This window comes from Polypterus senegalus, chromosome 7 (genome assembly GCF_016835505.1).
Source record: "Polypterus senegalus isolate Bchr_013 chromosome 7, ASM1683550v1, whole genome shotgun sequence".
Classification (NCBI taxonomy): domain Eukaryota; kingdom Metazoa; phylum Chordata; class Cladistia; order Polypteriformes; family Polypteridae; genus Polypterus; species Polypterus senegalus.
The window spans coordinates 189,194,220-189,215,491 of NC_053160.1; the positions used below are offsets into that span (position 1 = coordinate 189,194,220).

Genomic DNA, 21,272 nt, shown 5'->3' on the forward strand with positions numbered 1-21,272 from the left:
GTACTGTTGATCCCAATTATTTAAACTCCTCCACCTTCGCCAACTCTCCTCCCCTCATCATCATCACTCCACTGACTTCCCTCTCATTCACACACATGTATTCTGTCCTGGTGGTCCTACTGACCTTCATTCCTCTCCTTTCTTATCTCCACCTCTCCAGGGTCTCCTCAAACTGTTCCCTACTCTCCCTACAGATCATAATGTCATCAGCAAACATCACATAGTCATATAATTTGATTTCATTGCATAACAGATAAGCAGGTGCCAAAGATATTACGTAATAGGCAAACCGATACAGTAAATGAAAGGCTCTATATAACAGGTAGATGGGCGTGAAGACCCTCCTGACACGGGGGTGTTTTTTAACGTCGTCTTTCTGCTCACGTCTGACGCCCGTCTCCTTTGCTATCCTCGTCTTTTCTTTTTATTTTCCTCCGTCTTTGATTAATGACGGCGGCTCGCTGGTTTTCCGGCTCTGCCATCTGAAGTGCAGGTGGCGTCTCTGGCACAAAGAACGCCGATGTATGCTGGAGTGCACTTCACGGCGCGCTTCGCGTGTTTTAATTTCCGAAAGCACCCGAGGTTGTTTTTAATGCACATCCTCTCAGAATTCTTGACGACAAAACATTTCTTGCAAAATTCTATTGATCTTTTCAGCGTATATAAAAAGTGAAGTCTGCAAACATGAGGAGCGTGTCATTAAAACGGGATCAAAAGCCGAAGTCACGGGCTCTCAGCTGGTGTGCTTGTGTGTGTCTCCTCTTTTTAGCTCCTACAGATTTGCTGGGATTTCATCACATTTTCTTTTTTTCAGCGTTTTTAAGGTTTTTAGCGTCACGGTTTGGACACAATACAATACAATTTATTTTTTGTGTAGCCCAAAATCACACAAGGAGTGCCGCAATGGGCTTTTACAGACCCTGCCTCTTGACAGCCCCCCAGCCTTGACTCTCTAAGAAGACAACGGAAAAACTTTGTTGGGAAAAATGGAAGAAACCTCCGGAAAGGCAGTTCAGAGAGAGACCCCTTTCTAGGTAGGTTGGGCGTGCAGTGGGTGTAAAAAGAAAAAGGGGGTCAATACAACACAATTACAACACAATACACAGAACAGAACAAATCCTCAATACAGTATAAAAATAAAAATTTTAGAAGTACGGAGTAGAATTTAACAGTAGATGATATCCCATAATATGAGTCCTGGAGACCTCATCCATCAAGCTGCCTCCCCCATTTGGCCATTCCACAGCTGAAATAGCGCTAATCCAATGAAAGGACCCCTCTACCCCACGATTCCTGCGATCCTCCATCAGGGATGACTTTACCATAGGCAGGCAGAACAAACTTGGCAGGTGGGCCGTGGGCACCGAGTGCCACATTTGAGTACCAAGAAGAGAAACAGAATAGGTGAGGGTTAGTCACAAATTATAACTATCATGTTACTTCTGTTTTAATGACTGACAACAGAGATGGAGTCTGTAGAGTTAATCAGCAGCTCTAGTCAGGGTGTGCTAAACTGAAGTGGTGAGTCTTCAGCCTGAGAGTGAAGGGGGCATCTCTTATTGTAGCAGGCAGACCACTCCACAGTTTAGGGGGTCCTGTAACTAAAAGCTCGACCTCCCTCTGTTATTTTATTAATCCTTGGAATCACAAGCAGACCGACATCTTGAGATCTTAATGTGCGCTCAGGTTTGTAAGTCATGATAAGTTCAGACCAGTAAGCCAGACCTCAGCCATTTAATACTTTATATGTTAAAAGGAGGATTTTGAAATCTGCCCTAAACTTAACTGGGCGCCAGTGTAAGGATTTGAGAACTGGAGTTATGTGTTCGTACTTTCTAGTTCTTGTAATAATTCTTGCAGCAGCATTTTGGATTAACTGTCAGCTGAATTAAGAACAGTTTGAACATCCAGTGAACACCGCATTGCAGTAGTCAATCCTACTAGAAAATATCCATGAATTAAATTTTTGAAATCAATCCTGTTAACAACATTTTTAAGATGTAAGAAACCTGATTTGTACAACTTTGTGATGTGCGCTTTAAGTGACCTGCTAGAGTCAAAGAGAACTCTGAGATTGCGGGTGACTCAGTAACATTAATGGAGACTCCAACTGAGTTAAACGATGACAGAATATCGTTGTGATCAGCGTCACTCCCTCCAACAATTAACATCTCTGTGTTTAAAGACAAGTCGTTCTCATCCATCCACTCCTTTAATTCACTAACACAACTAATTAAAGATAACATCGGAGAAACTTCATTTGATCTAAAAGAAAAGTAGAACTGGGTGTCATCTGCATACGAGTGAAAATGAACATCTAATGAGAGATCCCAGTGGAGGCCTGTAAAGTGAGAACAGTGACGGTCCGAGTACTGAGCCCTGCGGGACACCATATTGGACTTCTGTGTAATGATGGAGTCCTGTCAGCACATTTCTGTACGTATTGGAATCGATTTGATAAATAAGAACTAAAGCAAGCGAGCACGGGGCCTGTGAGCCCAACGTCATTTTCTAGCCTGTGCAGTAAAATCGAATGGTCAGTGGTGTCAAACGCTGCGCTTAAGTCTAACAACATCATTACAGTGGAGTTTCCTTCATCAGAGGATATCAGAATTCCGCGTTAGTGCCGTTTCTGTGCTATGACCAGTGCAGAAACCGGACTGGAATTTCTCAAATAAATTGTAATGCGTAAGGTGTGACTGAAGCTGACTGGCGACTACTTTTTCTAGTATTTTAGAGAGAAACTGTCAATTTGAAATAGGCCTGTAATTGTTTAGTATGTGTGGGTCTAGGTCTGACTTTTTAAGTAATGGTTTAATGAGCAAATGACACCATTTTGTCATTTGTCCCCTCCCTAATCTCCTCAGCCCTTTGGACAAAATGCAATGTGAGAGAAAGGAGACCTGAGGGGACACAGCATACATACAGCTTGTAAATCTGGACCTTCTTTATTCAAGTTATCCAACACTTCTGTCAGCCGTGTGAAAAAGTTATTGCCCCCATACTTGACACTCCTTTAACACTTAGTATAATCTCATCTCCGTCTTTCTCATTGCCCAATCGACTTGGCAGAACTGTGTTCAGTCGGACGCCTCAGTAGGTTTGTGAGCGGCCACTGCTCACTTCGGGTCCTCTTTCTGGTTGAGGACTTTGGTAGACCACTCCAAAACTTCTGAGCCGTTCACTTGTAGACGTCCTTTTGTGTTTTGTCTCCTTGTCCTGCCGCTTAATCCAAAGACGCTTCAGTGTCAGGTCATGGAGTGGTGAGGGGGCATCCTCCTTAACTCTTTCAGGGTGGATGTCGTCATTTGTCGAAATTCAGGGGTAGAGGATGGTAAACAGCCGTAAATGGCGACAAAACTCGCTGATCCGTTTTAGATTGACTCTTGTTCCTAGAAGGAAGGTTCGTTTTGTTCATTGCCTTTGCGTGAATGAGTAGCGAAGAGCAAACATCCTCTAAAATGGCATTGACATATGGCGAGAGACCAAAGCAAATGTGCAAAGCAAAATGCTCCGCGGGTGACATTTTGTGTGTTACCGTTGAATTGTACTCTGATTTGTTGGACTCGAAAGTGAATTTGAGGTGCCAGCATTAGCTGAACGCAGTGCTAAACATGTTCACGTAGCTGATGTGCCCGTTAAGGGCAACATTTGCTTAGGAGGATACTGGGGCTTACGATGACAGGAGGTACAAATTAGACTGCATTGCACTGCCACTGCCGCCATCACACAAGGATAGCCAGGCAGCCGGCCCGCCACGGCATTCCCTCTGGCCATTGAGCTGCTGCCAGAGACGACAAACAGGCGCCGACAGCAGCCACAGCACACAGCAGCAGACATTTTAAGTTGATTAGCATGTGAAACCATTGCTTTGTTAGCTTTTTATTTTGGAAAAATATTCATCCCTCAAAGAGTTAATCCTTCAGTCTTCCAAAGGACCCCCACACCCTGTCACAGCGGCACCTCTATGTTTGATGGTTGGTCTGATTATTCCTTCTGTTGACCACCAGACATAAGAGCCCTATTGTCATCCATAGATTTCTACTTTGGACTCGTCTTCCATTATCCCGAAAGGCTTGAGGAGCATCCCAGCATTTCTACGCACAGATGCTCCTCTTGGATAGCAGAGGTTACCACCTTACTTTTCTCCCATTCCTTTCCTCCATCTCTGTCTTAGTTATGGACTCCTGAACGCTGACCTAAGCTGAGCGTAGCTGCGTTTATCCAAAATGACCAAAGTTCTACAGCTTTAGCACACTTCATGGGATTCTGGCCAAAGCCTGACACGTTGAAATGATTCCACAGACACAAGCATCTTCGTTTTTAAAAGCTTTAGTAAAAATTCAGAGGAAAACGATTCACATAAAAATAGGGAAAAAGTTGGTATTGCAAAGTAAAGAGAAGTTCTGTTTACGGCTTATATACAGTATTTTGTTTCATTCTTTAAGTTTTCCCATACAGTTGAAAAACTGCAAATGGGCCTTTCAGTCCCTGCTAGCAATGAGCCAATGAGCCAATATCAAACACACACTCACTTAATTAACACTGTGGACATTAGGGGGCACTGCTGCCCCTTTCAACCCAAGAGACAGACACCCAGGACACAGGGTACAAGCAATGAGAAGTATTTGAATGTCCAAAAGCACCACAGCCACAATAGACGAGCAATTCAATAATAATAATAATCAATCAATCAATCAACATTTATTTATATAGCACATATTCATACAAACAGTAGCTCAAAGTGCTTTACAAAATGAAGAATAGAAAAATAGAAGACACAATAAAAAATAAACATAAGTCAACATTAATTAACATAGAATAAGAGTGAGGTCCGATGGCCAGGGTGGACAGAAAAAAAAAAACTCCAAAAGCTGGAGAAAAAAAATAAAATCTGTGGGGGTTCAGACCACGAGACCACCCAGTCCCCTCTGGGCAATCTACCTAACAAAAATGAAACAGTCCTCTTTGTATTTAGGGTTTTCATGGAAGGACCTGATGATGATGGTCACGTAGACTTCTGGCTTTCAGTCCATCAATGTTGGAGCATCAGGATGCCTTGAGTAGGTGGAGGTGGCGCAGGCCATCAGAAAAAGAAACAGAAAAGAGAGTTGTGGTCAGTACAGATTTTAGAGCCACCATGAATAGTTATTATGATGAATTGAACATACAGAGTATCAGGATTAAGTTAAAGTGAAGTTATAAAAAGGCCATGTTAAAGTAATGTGTTCTCAGCCGTGTTTTAAACTGCTCTACCGTATCAGCCTGGTGAATTCCTATTGGCAGGCTATTCCAGATTTTGGGTGCATAACAGCAGAAGGCCGCCTGCCTCACCACTTCTTTTAAGTTTAGCTTTTGGAATTCTAAGGAGGAAGATCTGAGGTTACGATTTGGAATATAACGTGTCAGGCATTCCGATATATAAGATGGAGCGAGATTATTTCAGGCTTTATAAACCATAAGCAGTATTTTAAAGTCAATCCTGAATGACACCGGTAACCAGTGTAGTGACATCAAAACTGGAGAAATGTGTTCGGATTTTCTTTTCCTAGTTAGGATTCTAGCAGCTGCATTCTGCACTCGTTGTAACTGATTGATGTCTTTTTTGGGTGGTCCTGAGAGGAGTGCGTTACAGTAATCTAGTCGACTGAAAACAAACGCGTGAACTAATTTCTCAGCATCTTTCAATGATATAAGAGGTCTGACTTTACTTATGTTTCTTAAGTGAAAAATGCTGTCCTAGTGGTCTGATGAATATGCGATGTAAAATTCAGATTACAGTCAACGGTTACCCCTAAGTTTTTTACTTCCGTCTTAATTTTTAATCCTAGTGCATCAAGTTTTGAATCCATTATTGCCAATTACTAAGATTTCAGTTTTCTCTTTATTTAGTTTGAGAAAATTACTATTCATCCATTCAGAAACACCAGTCAGACATTGTGTTAGTGAATCGAGAGAGTCGGGGTCATCAGGTGCTATTGATAAGTACAGCTGTCTGTCATCAGCATAGCTGTGGTAGCTCACGTTGTAACCTGAGATAATCTGACCTGACGGAAGCATGTAGATTGAGAATAACAGCGGACCAGGATAGAGCCTTGTGGACCACCATATCGGATATCATGTGTAATCAACATGAATGACTACAATTCTCTCCTCCACACCTCCCAGCAAGCTCTGTTCTACTCCTCCTGACTCCGTCTTCCTTGCTGGGTCTTCAGCAGCATAGACATAGAATTACTAGACGCCGCATGACCAGCAGCATCGTACATCAACGTCGCCGCCATATTGCGAGTGGCACTGCTGTGGAGTGAAGTAATGAATAAAGATCCATCCATCCATTATCCAACCCGTTATATCCTAACTACAGGTCTGCTGAAGCCAATCCCAGCCAACACAGGGCGCAAGGCAGGAAACAAACCCCAGGCAGGGCACCAGCCCACCGCAGATATTATATTATATTATATTATCCATCCATCCATCCATTTTCTAACCCGCTGAATCCGAATACAGGGTCACGGGGGTCTTCTGGAGCCAATCCCAGCCAACACAGGGCGCAAGACAGGAAACAAACCCTGGGCAGGGCGCCAGCCCACCGCAGGACGCACACACACACAATTTAGGATTGCCAGTGCACCTCACCTGCATGACTTTGGACTGTAGGAGGAAACCCACGCAGACACAGGGAGAACATGCAAGCCTCCATGCAGGGAGGACCCGGGAAGCGAACCCCGGGCAAGGTGCCAGCCCGCAGATGAATAAAAATGCCTCATGCATGTGCTGCTTGGGATTGTGCAGACCGCTGTACGCTCCAAACCAGATCCCGGGGGATTGCATCTCATAGGTAAGCCTGAACAATTGTTTTGGTTATATTTGGCCATTAGAAAATCCCGCTTTATAATCTTAACTTTAGCTACGCCAGGCTAAGCTAGCAATGTGCTCAAATGAGCCTCCAAACAGCATTTTGGCTAAACGTATTTAGTCACTAACTATGTAGATTGTTATTAGCTGTTAACATTTCTCAGACTTTGAAGGTTTCCCAAAGAAATCCACCTCAGGAAGCAATGGGAGGTCAGGTAGCCCTTAGACAGGATTTTGAGAAAGCCGCCCTGTGACGTGTGCCATGCTAGTTTGGTAACATACGCTGTACTGGCATCATATGATCAAAGCTACCACTCCCTCACATTAAAAAACAAAGGAGGTTTGATGATTCCTTTCTGAGGGTCCAGTCAAGGTGGTCAAAGTAGCTGAGCGTGTTATCTAACAGTCGACATTCGGGCAAGCTGTCAGCGTATCGTTGATCAATCAGTTTGTTCGGGCTGAGACTGGTTCAGATGAAGGAGCACATCAAGGAAACACAGTTTGAAATTGACAGCCATCATTTTATTTTCATGTCTTTAGATGTGTCTGTCTTCCACAAACTAAGGCTGCACCACATTGCCAGACTGAATATTCTCAAATGACAGGATCTGAGTGAGCGAGAGGAGTGCCAGTCTGGAGGAGATCAGTGAGGTGTGGAGAGCTTTAAATGTTCAGAGCGGTATTTAGTATTGTATTGTGTGGTGAACAGGGAGCCAGTGAAGTTGAGAGAGAATCGGTGTGATAGTCTCTTTGGATTTAGAACAGCAGGTTATTATACTGGCAGCAGAATGGTGAAGATGTTGTAAAGGATGGATACGTTTTGGGGGATGCCAGATAGAATAGCATTACAGTAATCTATATGTGAGGGCATTAACCGATACTTCAGTACTGTGTTGTGTAAGAACTGGACAAAGTCTAGAAATGTTTCAGAGATGGAAGAAGGCAGTCTGAGAAATTAGAACATTAGAACATTAGAACACTCTGGACGAGAACAGGCCATTCAGCCCAACAGAGCTCGCCAGTCCTATCCACTCATTTCCTCCAAGAAAACATCAAGTCGAGTTTTGAAAGTCCCTAACGACTTACTGTCCACCACACTACTTGGTCGCTTATTCCAAGTGTCTGTCGTTCTTTGTGTAAAGAAAAACTTCCTAATGTTTGTGCGAAATTTCCTCTTCACAAGTTTCCAACTGTGTCCCCGTGTTCTTGATGAACTCATTTTAAAATAACAGTCTCGATCCACTGGACTAATTCCCTTCAGAATTTTAAACACTTCAATCATGTCACTTCTTAATCTTCTTTTGCTTAAACTGTAAAGGCTCAGCTCTTTTAATCTTTCCTCATAATTCAACCCCTGTAGCCCTGAATCAGGCTAGTCGCTCTTCTCTGGACCTTCTCTTGTGCTGTGATGTCCTTTTTGTAGCTTGGAGACCAAAACTGCACACAGGACTCCAGATGAGGCCTCACCAGTGTGTTATAAAGCTTGAGCAGAACCTCCTGTGACTTGTACTCCACACATCAAGGCGCTATATAACCTGACATGCTGTTAGCCTTCTTAATGGCTTCTGAACACTGACTGGCAGTTGATAGCTTAGAGTCCACTATGACTCCTAAGTCCTTCTCATAAGGTGGACTCTCGATTTTCCGACCGCCCATTGTGTATTCAAATCCAACATTTTTACTTCCTATGTGTAATTCTTTACATTTACTGACATTAAATTTCATCTGCCCAAGCCTGTCTGCTATCCAAGTCCTTCTGTAATGATATAACGGATTTCAAATTATTTGCTAATCCACCTATCTTGGTATCATCTGCAAACTTAACCAGCTTGTTACTTATATTCTTATCTAAATCATTTATATATGTTAAAAATGTTACTTATATGAGAAGAATTATTTAATAACTAGGCTGACCCGCCTTTTAAGGAGACCGACTTTTAAGTTGACCACTTCTTAAGGCGATTCAATATGTCGATCAATTTGATATTTTATACAAACTCATTAATTTGGTTATATTGCATTTGGGTGGTATTACTTTAATGCTCGTAGTTTCTGTTATTTTTCTGATGAAATTCAAACTTTTTTTCTATATTGTGGTCGCCTTTTTGAACCCCCCTGATATTTACTACGCGGTGAGGCATTTGTACTCCATCAACATTCATTTCCAGAGACATAATTTCGTCTATTTTTCCAGCACATCTCGCACAAAAGCAAGGGAACGATAGGAGCACCAGAACTCTGCTCACATCGCGTCGCTTCGTACCGCAGGCTGCAATTAGTAAGTCTGTGATAAGTGGGATACCACTACGCTTTCCACTCACGGGACGGAAGGACAATCCCGACCGCTTTTATATAGTAAAGAAGATAATAATTATTATTATTATTTAATAATTGCCATTATTAGTGTATAAATGGATATAAATAATTGCGTGTAAACGATTCTCTAAAATCTGTTGTATGTAAACGATACCGTTTTAAACGTTATTGTTTTTTCATCAGAAAACCCGGTTTCCACATCTACCGATATTAGTTTAAATGGAACTTTTGCCACTTGCAACATGGCGGACGTGCTGATGTATCGTGTCGACTGGGCAACACACTGAATGCGGCGTCTATCTATATATGTCTATGTTCAGTAGTCCTTGACCCGGAAGTGCTTCTGTTCTTCCTCCCACATGACTTGCCAGCACTTCCGGGTCAGCTGGAGAATTCAAGTTCTTTGAATCAGCCCGGAAGTACTTCAGGGCTCCTGCCCACGTGACTTGGTAGTACTCCTGGGGTATGGATGAGGCATGGCTCCTCCGGTCCTCTCACAGCTCCTCCTGGTGGCACCCACGGTTTCCCAACAGGGCTGAGCAACCAAACTCCAAGTCCCAAGATGCCGCTGCACCGTTACACTCCAGGGGAGCTACCATCTAGTGTTTTGGGGGTGGCAGTGTCCTGGAATATCTGCCTTCCCCCATCCTTCCATCGCAGGGGCGTCCCGGCCGGCTGTCTCTTATAACACACTGTATCACAGGTATTGCAAAGAAACATCGACCTCATATTCACTTACAGGGTTGAAGTCTGTACCGTAATCTATCTCTATAAAAGAAAATTAATATTCTATTGCAACTAAGCAAACACTAATACGAGTTTAATTTAAAGCATTCACTTTCTAAGGTTGGCTCTTACAGTGAGGCTGGGCAGGCATGCAGTTGTCTGGATGTTCACCTGGCATCCTCTGCCATGTGATGAGTGAGTTGTCGCTGTGCCCCTGGGGTCATTTGAGAAGGGTGGCCTTACCTGAGAAGTGTTCCCCGCTATTCAAAATGTTCTCCATGTGGAGTCCCAGAGCGAGCCTTAGAAATGGAAGTGGCAAGATTCCGTCATTTTATTGTGCTTCTCTTCCGGCATTTCCTTCTGATTGAGGCCTGGTGTTGTGATACTTTCTTTTTGTAGAGGCCGGTGTTACCATTTAGTTTCATCTCATCTCTTCAGCTCAAATCAGTTCTCCTGGTGAGGCCAAACAGGTGGGTCGAGACTTCCCCGTCCGCAGCTGTACATTCCAGCTCTTCCAGGAGAATTCTCGGGCGTTTTCAAGTCAGCTGAGAACTATAATCCCTCTAGTGTGTCCTTGATCAGCCTCAGGGTCTCCACCCAGTGGGACATTCCCAGAGCAGCTCCATCATATCACCCTTGCCTAAACCACCTCAAGTACGTCCCCTTGATCTGGTGGTGCAGCAGCTCTACACTGAGGCTTGTGTTGGCTCAGTAATCCTGCACATTGCTCTCGTGATTTCATATATTTGCTGATTCTTGTGGTGACCTCTTCACTCTTGTGGAGAGCTTCGGATTCCACCAGGGTTGGCTGTCAGTGGAATCTAATGGTTAGTGAACTAAGGGGGCAATTACTATTTCACACATGCTTTACTGGTGTTGAATAACTTTAGGACTGACATACAGTGGATTGATTGATTTATTCAGACCCCTTCACTTTATTATGTTATAGGTTTAATTTTTATCTTGGACAAATGTGCCAGTTTAGCCCATCCGTCTACACTCGATAACCCATCGTGACAAAGTAAACACGTTTTCAGAACGTCTGCCAAATCCATTAAAAATCCTGCAAGTATTCAAACGCCTTTGGCAGCAATTCCAGCTTCAAGTCATCTTGGTGAGTCGCTACAAGCTTTGCACACCGGGATTTGGGCAGTCGCTCCCATTCTTCCTGGCAGATCCTCTCAGTCTCCCATTCGCCTGCATGGTAAACTGCCTTCCTCAGGTCTCGCCACATGTCTGAGCGTTGGCCTGGCCGTTCAAGAACACTCCGAGACTTGTCCCAAAGCTGCTCCAACGTTGTCTTGGTTGTATGTGTCAGGTCATTGTTATGCTGAAAGGTAAACCGTCACCCCAGCCTGAAGTGACGTGCACTCTGGAGCAGGTGTTCTTCAAGGACCTCTCTCTGTTTGGCAGCATTCATCCTTCACTCGATTCTGACTCTGGTCTCCCTGTCCCCACAGTTGTGACGCTGACACCACTATCCACTATAGGGATGGCGTCAGGCAGGTGGTGAGCAGTGCCTGGTCTTCATCAGTCATAGTGCTCTGAGTTTTGCCCAAATTTATGTCTCCTCATTTGTCCAAGCAGGCCTTTTACTCAAGAATGGCTTCTGTCTTATGATGGAGTGCTGATAAGATGGACCGCCATCTCAGCAATGGGCTTGGAGTGACCATTGGGTTTTTGGTCACCTCCTTGACCGAGACCCTTCTTGTTGGGTTACTCATTTGGGCTGATAGGAGAGTCCTGGTAGAGTCCTAAACATCTTCCATTTTGCAATTCTTCAGGCCACCGTGATCCTGGAGTCACTCGAAGCTTCACAAATGGTTTTATCAGCTTGTTCTGATGTTTGCCTCATCACAATTTGATGGCAGACGTCTACAGAGAGTCCTTTGCATATCATGGCTTGGCCTTTGTCCTGACTTACATTTACATTTACATTACATTTACATATTTGGCTGACACCTTTACCCAAGGCGACTGATGACATTTATGATACAATCGGTTACTTTTCTTTTGGGTTTCCAGTGACTTACTCAGGGTCACACAGAGTCAGGAGTGGGATTTGAACCCAAAACCTCAGGGCTTGAAGTCCAAAGCCTTAATCAGTACACCACACTATGAGCAGTCTTCTGTACAAAGGTACACGTGTGCCTTTCTAAACTGTGTCCAGTCATTTCAGAGGTGGACTCCAGTCAAGTTCAGGACATATCTGAAGGAGAAATAAAGCAAACAGGAGGCACCTGAGCACAGTTATGGAGGCCCACCACAAATGGTCTTTCACAAATACCTCAAGGGATGAAAGTTCTCACTGCTGGATTTTTAATACATTTAAAGACCTTTAAAAAACATGTAAACATGTCATCACTTTGCCATGATGGGGTACTGAGTGGAGATTGTTGGGTGAAAGTGGCAAATATATCCATTTAAAATGAAACCAACAACACAATAAAGTGGGCAGAACTTGAAGGGGTCTGAATGCACTCGGAGTCAACTGTATATTAAGGAGAAATTCAGAAATGGGCTTCTGAGTCTCCTGTGGCTCACTTGAACTGTCATGACATTCTGTCCAAAGATCTGAAGCCATTTATTGTGACAAAGATCTAAAAATAGAGGATCTCAGGAAGGGGGCAAATATTATTTCACAGCACTTTCTATCTCCTTTCATATCCATTTATCTTGTATAGTGCCTTTCACATCTATCTATCTATCTATATATCTATCTATCTATCTATCTATCTATCTATCTATCTATCTATCTATCTGTCTATCTATTATATAGTGCCTTTCACATCTATCTATCTATCTATCTATCTATCTATCTATCTATCCTATAATGCCTTTCATATCTATCTATCTATCTATCTATCTATCTATCTATCTATCTATCTATCAAAGTGACCTGCGGAAGCAAATCACATCAGATTTTGATCTTCGTTTCTTAAAGTTATCCAAGTGTCCAACTTATCATCCATCCTTCCATCTATCCACTTTCTTTTCTCATCCCTCCGCTTCCTAATTCAGTTTGCTATTTAAGGGCCACAGGGGGAACCAGGGCCTACCATAGAAACACTGGGCAGCCCTGGATAGGACACCATTGCATGGCAGAGGACATCAACACACACCCACCCAGATTCACTCATACTGGCCAGGGATACACAGTATGGGGCCCCTTGGGGAAAGTGGGACCCTTAAAGTGCTTCACTTACTCTCATGTGGCCACATGAATAAAATACATCAGTCTGTGTTGAAGGGACCCCCACCCCCAAATCCCAATGCAAGGTAAGGGTGGTCTAAGGTGCATCACCCTGTCTACAAGGGGGAGAGTACAGTGGTGGACTAAACATGATAGATAGATAGATAGATATGAAAGGCACTATATAATAGATAGATAGATAGATAGATATGAAAGGCACTATATAATAGATAGATAGATATGAAAGGCACTATATTATAGATAGATAGATAGATAGATAAACTCGTAGATAGATAGATAGATAGATAGATAGATAGATAGATAGATAGATAGATAGATAGATAGATAGCTGTGGTGGGTTGGCACCCTGCCTGGGATTGGTTCCTGCCTTGTGCCCTGTGTTGGCTGGGATTGGCTCCAGCAGACCCCTGTGACCCTGTGTTTGGATTCAGCAGGTTGAAAAATGGATGGATGGATAGATAGATAAATAGATGGATAGATAGATAGATAGATAAAAACTGTAGACATGCCGGCTGGCCGGCCGGCCCCTGGTGCTGAAATACGGCAGCACTTCTGCTCTTCCCTTCTCAGCAGTTGGGGTTATTTGAGCTCCGTTTTCCTGCTTTCAGCAAACAGTCATGTCGTGCTGTGCTGACTTTTGCACTTTTAGCGTTGTTGCTCTGTTAAGGTCAGCACACTTCAGGCTGCCTTCGTCTGCTCGCCTCCAGCGATTGTCTTACGACATTTTTCAGGTTATCTGATTTAATTGCCCTGCGTTCATCTCCTGTTACTTCAGACACGCATTCCGTGACCCCTGGTATCAAATTTGATTACAGAAGCTTACTGAACATTGAGGAGGGATTACTGGATTAGGATCAAATCGTATTAGCATTGAGAATTTATCTTTAAAACCATTAAGTGTGAATGAAATTCTAAAGAAAAGACAACATTTTGTTGTCACTGTACTGCTTCATTTTTGTCATTGCTTCAGATTAATTGGTCTGGGATGTAATAGAAAATGGACAGGTATGACTGAACGTTTGAGGTGCATCCACCTTAATAAAATGCCTGGTTGCTGTGTCTCTGTCATTCCAACAGATGGTGCATCACAAACATTAACCCTGTTTTTACAGATTCCATACCAAGTGGCATATTCCAGACATATGCATTTCATTTGTCATTCCAACAGATGGTGCATAACAAATATAAACACTTCTTTTATTAATACCATATCAAATGGCATTTAACAGAAGCATATGCATTTCATTTGTCATTCCAACAGACGAGGCATCACAATCATTTGTAGTAATAAAATCATTTGCATTTGTCATTTCAACAGATGGCGCATCACAAACATTAACACTACTTTTACAAATCCTTTATCAAATGACATATACCAGAGACATATACATTTAATTTTTCATTCCAACAGATGGTGCATCACACATATAAACACAGTTTTTATGAATACCATGCTCAATGGCATTTAACAGAAACATATGAATTACATTTGTCATTCCAACAGATGGGGCATCATAAACATAAACACTTCTTTTATGAATACCATGCTAAATGACATATAACAGAGACATATGCATGTTATTTGTCATTTCAACAGGTGGTGCACTGCAAATATTAATGCTAAAGTCAACATTGAAAGATGAGGGTGTGAAGATGCCAGACTGCTAGCATATGACGAGACCTGCCCCAGTATTCTGGCACAGTAGGGAGCAGCATTAACATAGCTGTGAAAAAGTGTTTGTCCCCTTCCTGATTTCCTCTATTTGTACTTATTCCTAATTGCTTTTGACCTCCATGCAAATTCCTCTATTGCCCATATTTTAAGATCATAAACAATCAAGTGTTATAAATAAGCAAAACTAGAGGAAATCATGAAGGGGGGCAATACTTTTTCACATCACTGTAAACTGGTAAGGTGACAAATAAATGAGGAGTATCGTAACAGACGGAAGAACTTATCAGTTGCGTGGGGCCAGTACTGGATTACGCCTGGTTTATACTTGACACATCTGTGGGGTAAAAGTGACGTCAAATGCAGAGGACCCCAGACCACCCAACAAACTAGGTTTCCGCGCTGCATTTTTGTCGCTGACACAGCGACGTGAACACGGCACAGTGTATCCAGAGGCTGGTGGCTGAAGTGAGATGTTAAAAAGCAGTTTGGGGTGGGGTGAGAAGAATATCCCACCCGTTGTAATTGAGTTGGGTGGGTCATCCACTCAGCCAGACCCAACTTTTCTTCTGGCCGCTTCGAGCTCCATCAGCCTCAAGTGTAGCCATCTCTTGCTGAACAATCTGGTAAACAACTCGGTTGTTATGTGTTCGGGATGGATGTCCAAGTGTTACCATTTAGTTTCATCTCATCTCTTCAGCTCAGATCAGTTCTCCTGGTGAGGCCAAGCAGGTGGGCCGAGTCTTCCTCGTCCTCGGCTGTAGATTCCAGCTCTTCCTGGCTTGAACTATAATCCCTCCAGTGTGTCCTTGGTCTGCCGCGGGGTCTCCACCCAGTGGGACATACCCAGAGCAGCCTCCAGAGAAGAGCCGTCGCGAGGGGCATCCTTGGTGGTCAGCCCAGCGATCCTGCACATTGTTCTAATGATTTCATTCTTTTGGCGATTACTCCCAGACTGCTCAGGACTGGCGGTCAGGAGAGTACACAGTGAGTGACCCCGACTCACTCAGATTATGTGGTGTGACAGAGCTTACGTCTACCCCAGAAGGTAAAGAGACCCCTCTACAAAGTGCAGTCATGGAACGTATTCAATTCCGATTCAGGGTCTGCACAGCTGGGTGCAAATCCAATCCAAATTCCAATTCAGGATCCGTGAATTGAGTCAGGGTTTGCCACGCATTCTCAGTTCCATTCAACTGTGGGGTCTTGTGGCCCCCGGGCAAAGCAGTGCACTACACAACTACGCAGCAAGTCACAACAACATACATAGATTAGCATGGGGCCCCTATGCGTGTGGGGACCCCCAGGCAACTGCCCAGCGTGCCCATGCATTAAGATGGCACTGGGGGGTCTTCAGCTTCCATGGACTTAACTGGATTGTCTGCCTCTGAGTCACAAGGCAAAGAGGAAAAAATAAAAAGTCTGTCAGAACGTTCCGGAAGACATTCCTGCTGCCAGTCACACTTGGCATACTGCGGCATTTCAACTTCATAAATGGACTAGAGAGGAACAGCACATTCCACAGTGTCGCGTGGTGCTTGTTTTCTGCTTCCTCATCACCAACTGTTTATTCATTTTGATCCCGGACTGTCATGTGAATCACAAAATACCCTTTTTTGGGAAAAAAAAATGAAAAAGTAGGCATTTATTAGGAATGAAAAGCGGGAGAGAAATTGCAGTAGAAGAGCACATGCAGGAGTTAAGTGAATTGGCAGAGCCCGCTGACAGCTTGGCTCCTTGCAGTTTTTTGGCCTCGGCTGCAGCTCTACAGCAGGGAGCCCAGCGGGTACCACAGATGGCATCACTCGTCGTACCCTCCTGACCTCTTATGTCACACTGCTGGTGGACTTTGCCTGGCGAGCTACAGCAGACATGCATGGTAGTGTGGAAAGATGAGATGAGATAAACTTGAATAGTGCCAGGGGCACATTTAGAAGCAAATAGCATTAGAAATTTCTATATATATAAATATAATTATATATAATGATTCAATCAGAATCGTGAGACTTATTCTTAGGTAATGATGAATTGTCAAATCAAATGAACAAGAATCCTGCCCCAAAACAAAAAGTGTCATCTTATTTTGTGCAAATTGTTTTCTGATAATGATTCAGTTCAAGAATCAAGTGAATGAAAATCGTGTGCCTCATTCTTAGGTAATGATTTGTTTGAACGAGAATTGTGAGACTCGTTCTCGGGTAATAATTGAGTCCACGAATCAAATGAATGCGAATGGCAGGTTTTGTTCTTGGGTAATGAGTTATTAGGCATATAATAACATAAGTATATAATAACATATCAATTGTTAAATTATATATTTTTAGTGTGATCAGAAAGGACCCCCAAGGAGCACCAAACCCCATCCTAACAAATTCTACCAATCAAATGAATCTGAAGAGCTGAGTCACTTGAATGGTTAGTTTGAAAGAATCAAATAAATAAAGTGAATCGAAACGCCAGTCACCAGATGATGTGTCCCAGCACACAGCTGGCTATTTATCGATGCCCTGACTTGACTTTTGGGACCCCCCCCAGCAATCAGCCATCGTATCATGGCCTATGAGAAAACAAAATGGTGGCACAGCTAATCCAAAACGAATGATGACTCATTTCTATTATTCAAAACCAACGTAATCAATCCTCATATTCATAACCTTAGAAAACTGACCTGGAAGTCTGTAAGAAGAAGTCCTCAAATGACCAAAGTCCTGAAAATGATAACTTTTGCAAACACCAAGCGTCAAAGTCCTCACTTTTCCTTTTTATTTTTTTTCGCAGAGAGATGATTAACGCCTGGTTTGCTGAAAGAGTCCATTCCATCGCCGGATCCAAGGAAGTCATAAAAATCCAAGCCGAGCTCAGCCCCGTGCATCAAACCTCCCGGTCAGAAAGCACGTCTCCCGGAACCCCCACCAGAAAAATCTCCGCCTCGGAATTCGATAGACCCCTGCGGCCCATTATAGTCAAAGACTCTGAGGGCACCTTGACCTTTGTTAGTGACTCTGAAAAAGTGCCGATGCCCCTAAAAGCACAGAGGATCGGAACGGGGGACAGCCAAGTGACCAACCGGTGTACAAGGCTCTTGGATCTGGTGAAGGATATTTCGACCCACCTGGATGTCGCGGCGCTCTGCCACAAAATCTTCCTCCACATTAATGAGCTCATCGACGCCGACCGCTACTCCCTGTTCTTGGTCTGTGAGGACAGCTCCAATGAGAAGTACCTGGTCAGCCGGCTCTTTGACCTCGTCGAAGGCTCCACGATAGAAGAAGCGTCAAACAACTGCATCCGTCTGGAGTGGAACAAGGGCATCGTGGGCCACGTCGCGGCAACCGGGCATCCGCTAAATATCAGAAATGCTTATGAGGTACTCTGGGTGGGGTTTGTTATATTTCTGGGGTTAAGGTGATGTGGTGGGTCAAAACCCCAGGCCGGTCATTGTGAGTTTTCAGGATCTTCTTGCAACCCTAACCCTAATCCCAAAATGTGTCCTTCCCCTTTCGCCCATCCTAACCCTAAAAGTTAGTTTTTGAGGCCCTGATGTTAATTATTACTCGGGTCCCTAATATTAATGACGCCTTTTCAATATAGCTCCCATCCCTTCTTGGCGCAGTGGTGGCTCTGAGTCTAGGGATCTCCACTGGCAATTGGAAGGTTGCCGGTTTGAATCCCGTAAATGCCAAAAGTGACTCTACTCCGTCGGGCCCTTAACCTGCAATCGCTCCGTCCTGGGTATGACGTTAATCTGCATCCAGCCCTGCAGCTAGGCCCTCCAACCTGCAGGGAAAAACCTGGGGTTTGGTGGCAGAATTGGCACTCCGGCCACCATTAAAAACCTCCCACTGTTCCACTCCAGATGAAGTAATGTGGTGCTGAGATGTCACCCATTGAGGGCTGCACTCGGTCCTAATCTGGGATCCTGAGTTGCTTTGTCACGTGGTGGGTGCGGCAATGCACTGTATCAGCGTCTGCTCTTAACCGCTAACCTTCCCTTCTCCCTATCCTAACCCTAAAAGTTTGCTTTTTTTAGGCCCTGATGTTAATAGTTGACTTTGATCCCTAAGGTTAATGACACTTTTCCCTATTCTTAAATGTTTTGTAACCCTTATGTTCCTTTACTGTCATGACCTTTGCCCTTACCCTGATCTTAAAGTTTGTGTTTTCCCGGCCAGATGTTAATTACTACACTCAGGGCCGTTTGGTTCTTTGTAGCCCTAAGATGTAAATGAGTATATTAGGGCCCAGGTCTTAATAAAATTGCTTTGGGTCTTAAGTTTTATCCCCCGTTAGGATATCCAAAATATAATAATTATAATACTATTTATAAACTTTTATTAAGGTTTTATTTACTTACACTATTAAAGTCCTGTGGTGGGCTGGCATCCTGCCCGGGGTTTGTTTCCTGCCTTGTGCCCTGTGCTTGCTGGGATTGGCTCCAGCAGACCCCCGTGACCCTGTAGGATATATAACTGACTATTAAAGTCTTTTTTATTGTTGTCTTTTAAAATACCTGTAAAATATATTTTATAATTTTATTAACTATATTTTAAAGATCTGGAAGACTTTTAATAATTTTAGCTTCTGGATATTAAAATTCTATTTATTGTTTTTAGAAAATTGAGTATGAATATTTTTATATAATCTTATGTCAGCAATGATTAAATAACTTTTTAGTAATATTTATCTATTTAAGTTAGTATTATATGTCCTGGTTGGTTCAACCTAATATAATATTATATGTAGATGAGTGTGCCCATGCCCTAGTGTCCCCTAGGGGGCAGTAATCTCCACTACCCTAACCTAATCCCAAAATGTGTGCATTAGGCTAATTGGTGAATTTGGGACAGAGGTTCCCAACTTCAGTCTGGTGTGTTAGACTGGCTTTCATCCCAACCTGTGTCACAATCAGGGAGTCATTTAGCCTTTAATCAATTGAACTTCAAAAACTTGTGCACCCTGTGAAGGCCAAAGCCTGCCTGTTGTATTTTGGGTTAGGCTGCCTCTGGTAAGGCCTACCTGGGAGAGCAAGACCTGTTTTTTTTTGTTCTTTATTTCGCCTTATACAATTTCTTGTATTAGGAATTTGTTAGTTTTCGTATACCCCTCGGGGTCAGAGTGCAGGGTCAGCCATTATACAGCGCCCCTTGGAGCAATTACAAGTTAAGGGTCTTGCTCAGGGGCCCGGCAGAGTAGGATCTCTTTTGGCAGTGACAGGGATTTGAACCAGCAACCTTCGGGGCACCAGCTCAGATCCTTAGGCAAAGGGCTGGTCTGGCTTGTGGATTTTTAAGGCCCACACGTCTCTTTTTACTTCATTGTGGCAGGGATTCAGCCGCAGACCCCCACAGCTGTGCAGTCAATTTGCACCCTTCCGACGTGGCTAAGGCGTTACACGTCAGTGATGTTACACAACAACATTCATTTCTGTCGCACGTTTTCATACAAATGATGGAGCTCAAAGTGCTTTACAGGATAAAGAAAGAAAACAATATAAAAGTAAAATTAGGCAATAGTAATCATCAAAAAATAAAGTGAAGTCTGAAGGGGTCCTGAGGCCTCTAGGCATTCAACTTAACATAAATGACCTCAATCAGTCCTCAGGGTGTCCAGGCTTCATGTGGAAAAATTAGGTGATGACGGTCATGTGGACCTCTGGCCTTCAATCCATCAATGGAGGGACTGCATGGCGCCCTGATCAGGTGGTGGGGGTGCAGATCGGCAACACAGAGAACTGGAAAAAGAACAGCAGAGAAAGTAGGGTTAATGTGGAGTGCGCAGACCATGATAGAAATGATAATTAAATGTATGTACAGACTGTGGTGGGCTGGCGCCCTGCCCGGGGTTTGTTTCCTGCCTTGCACCCTGTGTTGGCCGGGATTGGCTCCAGCAGACCCCCATGACCCTGTAGTTAGGATATAGCGGGTTGGATAATGGATGGGTGGATATCAGGGTTACACTAAAATGAAGCTATGAGGAAGCCATGTTAACATAAAGTGTTTTCAGCAGTGTTTTAAAGTGCGCCACAGCATTCGCCTGGCAAATTTCGATCAGTAAACTCGTATTCCAGATTTGAGGTGCCTAACAGCAGAAGGCCACCCGGCCGCCTCACCACTTCTTTTTAAGTTCAGCTCTTGGAATTCTAAGCAGAAGATCTAAGGTTACGATTTGGAGTGTAAGGTGAGAGACATTCTGAGATATGGGATGGAGCAGATGATTGAAGGCTGTGTAAACCGTCAGCAGTGATTTAAAGTCAATTCTAAATGGCACCGGTAACCAATGTAGTGACGCTAAGACTGGCGTGATGATGTGCTCCGATTTTCTTTTCCTAGTTAAGATTCTGGCATCTCCATTCTGCACTCGTTGTAATCGATTGATGTAATTTTTTGGGTGGTCCTGAGAGGAGTGCGTTACAGTAATCTAGCCGACTAAAAACAAAAAAAGCGTGAACTCATTTCTCAGACTCTTGCAAAGTTATAAGGGGGGTCT

The 21,272-nt window shown here is 43.5% G+C and overlaps 1 protein-coding gene across 2 annotated transcripts in view; it reads left to right on the plus strand.

Moving 5' to 3' along the window:
• Positions 1-21,272, plus strand: part of pde5ab (phosphodiesterase 5A, cGMP-specific, b) — a 102,129-nt gene that overhangs the window by 11,335 nt on the left and 69,522 nt on the right. For both annotated transcript variants that reach the window (XM_039759740.1, XM_039759741.1), the window contains exon 2: positions 17,565-18,153. In XM_039759740.1, the coding sequence (XP_039615674.1) occupies positions 17,565-18,153 (589 nt within the window). The remainder of the gene's footprint in view (positions 1-17,564; positions 18,154-21,272) is intronic.